Here is a 5,467-nt window from a genome sequence, read left to right on the forward strand (position 1 = left end):
TAAGGCATTATAATGAATGCATAATGCATTATAAAAAACCTTATAATATGTTGTATCATCTCATGAATATTCATAAGAAAAGTTTTAATATATTATAATATTTACTTATTTGTGGTTATAGATTTTAAGAGTATGATGATTTATAACACAATGAACACGTTGCATCCACTTTTACAATGGATTATATTTCTCATAGTTATAATGTATTATAAGTCTCATATCTTGCCATTTTTCTTATGCTACTTTACTTAAAGCGGTCAAAGACCACTTATAAGTAGTAATAATAATAATAATAAAAATGTATCTCAAACAGCCATAAAATCTGATCAGATGAATGTGTAATATGACACATTTGCTTTGAACTATTTTTATTATAATATCAGTTTGATTATTTTGATGGTACCCTTTAAACAGCTGTTGATAGGTGACTCTGCAACTACATATCAACTAGCGGTCATCAGAGTATTAGTATGTCTGCTACTGTAAATATTTGCTAACACTTTATTTTGATGGTCAACCAACAGATAAACTGACTATAAGTGTCTTTGCAAGTACGTCAACTTATTCTACCAAACTAGATTCTACCATTCTTGAGCATACTAATACTCTAATGAGAGTTAGTTGGCATGTAGTTGCAAAGTTGCTTATAGTCGATTGATTAAGGGGACCATCAAAATAAAATGTAACCATATAAAACATTGCATTTTTTTCAGTTGGAGTATAAAGCTCACATCAATTAATTAACATTAGCTCCACAGGAAACACTCAACATCTAACCACTCACAAGCTGTAGTAAGATACTGTGCAGATCTTAAATAAACAATGTCAAGATACGATACAGTCCATTATTCTGTAAATAAGGGCTTCATATAAAGTGTTACCAATATTTCAACTAGGGATGCACCGAAATGAAAATTCTCGGCCAAAGCCGAAACCAAACAAAATGAAACACTGGGCCGAATACCGAAAACTGAATACGGTTTTTCATGGGTTTTTTTCCCCGTCATTTTTACTGTTTTGTCTTGCTTTTCAAAGAAAAAAAAATCTATTACAAAACAACAATTTAAGAATATTTAACACTGAACATTTTTTACTTTCTAGCAGACATACAAACAAAGCACAATTTAGCTTAAAATTAATGTAAGTAAAATAATATTTTTTGGCCATCAGACCCCCTTCTTGAATTAGGCATGTATTTTTTATTGTACAATTAAAAGCAGCCTTGCTGAGAAGAGACTTTTTTTTAAAACATTAGCAAATATTACAGATCTTAATTTGAACACTATATGTGTGATTGTTATAATAAATGTATTAACAGAGCTGTTTTAATGATTATTATCATTATTATTGTCTTACTTTTTATTTTATTTTACAGAACAACAGTAAAATTACAATACTAACATTTATGAATGTTGATAGAGTTCTTGCTTTTTCCCAATGTTTATTTTGGCGGAAACGCGCAGGAAGACTTCAATGCTTCCTTTTTGTTGACAACAACAGATTTATAAATAAGTCTCATTACGAATACGTCGTACGTATCGCATTGTCACACGCCTTGTAAAAATTCATAAAAATGTGACTGAGTAACTGAACCCTGGTTAACAAACAGATAGCGCCGCGAGCTCGTGCAGCGCTGTCAGAATAAATGCAATGCGTGCGTGTATTAGAAAACATAACGTTTTGCAGTTTATTTACTAATTGTTTAAGGCCATTTCGCGATTTCAATCATCATACAGTAAACCAGCAACAATCAACCCTTTCTCTTTTCATCGAAGACATGCGATGCAGTACTAAACAATCTCTTGCTGTCGGTGCTTGTAATGATTTTTGCGTCTTTCTCGGACAGTTTTAAATGCTTCCACACTGCTGACGTGTGCTGCATTAAAGAGTGCGCACCTCTCACTCTTCGCTGGTTGCCATTTGATCGCGTCATATCATTGTTTGGTACAATTTATTCAGTCTTTTTGCTTATAAATAAAAATAAAGAAATAAATAAAATGTGGCAGGGTGTAGTGGCATAATATAATAATTCCTACGTGTCCCTAAAAAATAAATAAATACAGTAAGTGAGACACTTGTAATGCAAGTGACATGGGCTATAAAAAAATAAAAAAATAAAATAAATTTATGTGTCGCCCCACACTGGTCAATGTCAGTCTTACAGTATAAATCCAGTTAGTGTTTCAAGTGTTTCTTAAGAATCAAATACACATTTGTAGAGGATTTGATCTGTTGAACAAAACAAAACAACACAACAAACAAAAAACAAAAAACACACTGTGACCTGCTTTAGAGAGATTTGACATGATTAAATACATGCAGTAACAGAGTAAGTGAAGCTCCAGAGCAGCTACAGTAAGTTTGTTGTGTGCCTCTCATGCTAGTAGGCTATAGGACTTTTAAGACAATAACCAATCAAACATGTTTTTTCTGGAGAATCTCTAACCTGATTCCTCCTCTTACATTTGCTCTGTCTAAGCTGAACTAATATGAGGAAGAACAACAGCACAAAAGCTCATTTACCACCATGTCTGTCATAATCAGGAAGTTGGTCATAAACCAATGCCACAGTTCTTCAGAACAAGAGCAGTGTGTGATGAGACGCTGCAAACTCAAGAGTTCATTGCTCCAATAGTGTCTCTTCTTTCACATCTGTTCTGAAGACACAAACAGTTCTAGACTCTGCAGTCCATCCTGAAGCTCAGATGCCATCAGTTGCTCTGTTCCTAGAGTACATGTATTGTGTTTCTTTGGCTAAAAGGTATTTGTTCAAATCAGAAAGACCAGAGAAACCACAGACCGTAAACATTATTTTCAACACCGACTTTACCAGCATAGTGCTGTTAGCTTCTGATTTCAAAATATGGTGAGCAGAGATTCAAGCCTGAAAAAGGACACAAAAAGAACCATTAAAAGTCACATAGAAAGAAGTCACTTAGCAGAGTTACGTTAAGAAAGTTCAAAACGTTTCTTTTGGCCTTGTTGAGAGTTGCAAGTCATGTGACTTGGCTTCACACACTGTCCTCAGATCAGTTTCGTTCTGCTGTTCTCAATAACTTGTCCTAAAATAGAATCTAATAAACCAGAAAAGCCAATAAACAATCGAACAACTTAAAAACAAAGATATCCCAGCAAAATTAAGTTATATTTTCTGATCTAGTTTAAATTCACTCGATTAAGTAAGGTGACTCCTTTCTCATGTATAATTAAACTAATTTGAACTCGGCAGCTACATCGAAACCACATGGTGACCACAACAATGCCCTTTAAAAATTATACAGTATATAAGCATGTGGAAAGGCACTGCCACCTATAATGGCTATTCCTGACAACAGACATAATTTTAGACCCCTGCCTTGGAATAACTGACAACAATGGATGCTTGGGATGATGCATAAGATATATGGATTACCAGCTCAGGTTTGCATTTTTTTTTCTAATAATGAATTGGCCTGTCATCAATTATTCTGTTGATTGACTGATTGAATGAATGAATGAATGAATGATTTAATGATTGATTGGCTAATGGCTAATTTGACTAATTGATTGACTGATTGATTGTTTGTTTGATTGATTGATTGATTGACTGATTGGCTAACTGACTAATTGATTGATAGATTCATGGCATGAGTTTTGGCTCTGAACAGTGTTCAGCAGCAGTGTCTCTACTAAAGTGAAAGTATAATTACCTGCTTCAAGAACAGTGACGTTACTTCAATACTAAGATAAGCTTTTCAGTTGTGAAACTATTTATTTGATAAAGCAGCAGGGAATTGCTAATAACAAATTTCTGTGTGCGTGTATTTCTGTGTGCGCGCGTTTAATGAGCAGCATGTTTTTGTGGATTTCTTTTGCTGTTGCAGGATGTAAGGACCTTAAGAAAAGTGATATGTAACTAATGTGTTTCACAAAAAAGTTCTAGTAGCTGATCTGGTTGTGTTTACAGATGGACAGATCTATCAGTCCAGTTTTTACTTTGTTTCCCCGGAGTGGAAGAGCTGGAATGAGAGCAGAAGATTCTGTACAGAGAGAGGAGCAGATTTGACTATCATAAACAGCAGAAAGGAACAAGTGAGTGAATAATAGAATGGGGCACACAAGTTTGTGTTACACCCTTATTTATGTCTACTCAGCACTGCAGATGTTAAACACTGCTGTCTGGTTTATTCTACTAGGAGTTCATTCAAAAGATTTCTGGTGGTGCTGGAGTCTGGATTGGTCTGACTGACATTGATGTGGAGGGCCAATGGAAATGGGCTGATGGCATCACATTGACCTCTGGGTGAGAAAACACTGAATTTAACAGATTATTATCTAATAAATGATCATCACAGTCAATATCATATCATACAAAAGCAGCACTGAACATCTAATGCTGATCTGTAGTTTCAGCTTTTGGGGGACTGGAGAGCCCAATGGACAAAGAGGAGAGAACTGCATTGCCTCTTATCCATCAGGGTGGTATGATTATCCATGTAGCAATGCTTTTAAATGGATCTGTGAGAAAAATTTTAAAAATGAGTAATCAAATGAAACAGCTATATTTTAACTCAACATCTGATTTCTGTAACTGATGCAAGCTGCTGCTTACCCTCACCATAGTTGTAAACTGGGTTTGAAATTAACACCCGCCAACCCGCCAAATGCGGGTAAAAATCATCTGTGGCGGGGAACACTGTCAAATCACTAGCCAATTTGGCAGATTACTTTTCGTAAATTATGTTTACTAATTAATTTCTTGAGGAAGTTCATGTAAGCCAAATCTGCGCAGATTTAGTGTAAATACTGAACTCGAGACTCATCATGATATATTAAATAAGCCTAATTGAGCAGCATCTGGGCATATCTAGCTTACTTGAACATACCCAACGTTGTAGCTACTAGCCATCGGGAGCACCGGGACATTCCTGGTGGGCCGATCGCCGAAGCAAGGGAGACCTTATATTAAGCGCTGTTTTTAAATTACAGCCCATGCGAAACTGCAAAAAGCAAGTACTCCAAAAGTATGAAGCGGTGCTACCCGGTGCATCCGCCAGCCGCGTGTTAAAGCAGAGCAGGATCAGTCTCCCGTACAGCGCTGCGCTTCCGCCACAATTTATAAGAGATAAACAGCGCAAATCGCTCGATCCATTCAGAAATGACACAGAATTGTGTTATACAGTTGTGTGATATGACAACATTAAAGGTAAAAGGTAAAATTAATGTAAACAAACTGCAATGTAAACTAACTTTAATAGCTTATTTCTCTTTAAATGTTTCATTCTAATTAATTTAAATTTAAGTAAAATGTTAATTCAGTAAGAGCCTGATTAAAGATAAAAATCCGTGTCTCTGTAATTTAGAGACACTTATAAATGAGGTGTTTTCCATTTACAAATATTACAAAGTTCTTAAAGGGATAGTTCACCCAAAAATTAAAGCTGTATTCATTTAGGCTGCTCAGCATCATGTCATTCCAAACCTGTAT

General features: G+C 35.3%; 1 protein-coding gene across 1 annotated transcript in view; it reads left to right on the top strand.

Moving 5' to 3' along the window:
* Nucleotides 1-5,467, top strand: part of LOC107567541 (CD209 antigen-like protein C) — an 11,505-nt gene that overhangs the window by 2,926 nt on the left and 3,112 nt on the right. The window contains exons 3-6 of the mRNA XM_016253229.1: nt 3,864-3,866; nt 3,947-4,071; nt 4,176-4,282; nt 4,387-4,461. Of these exons, the coding sequence (XP_016108715.1) occupies nt 3,864-3,866; nt 3,947-4,071; nt 4,176-4,282; nt 4,387-4,461 (310 nt within the window). The remainder of the gene's footprint in view (nt 1-3,863; nt 3,867-3,946; nt 4,072-4,175; nt 4,283-4,386; nt 4,462-5,467) is intronic.

Source organism: Sinocyclocheilus grahami, unplaced genomic scaffold (genome assembly GCF_001515645.1).
Source record: "Sinocyclocheilus grahami isolate Dianchi unplaced genomic scaffold, SAMN03320097.WGS_v1.1 scaffold1167.1, whole genome shotgun sequence".
NCBI classification, from domain to species: Eukaryota; Metazoa; Chordata; class Actinopteri; order Cypriniformes; family Cyprinidae; genus Sinocyclocheilus; species Sinocyclocheilus grahami.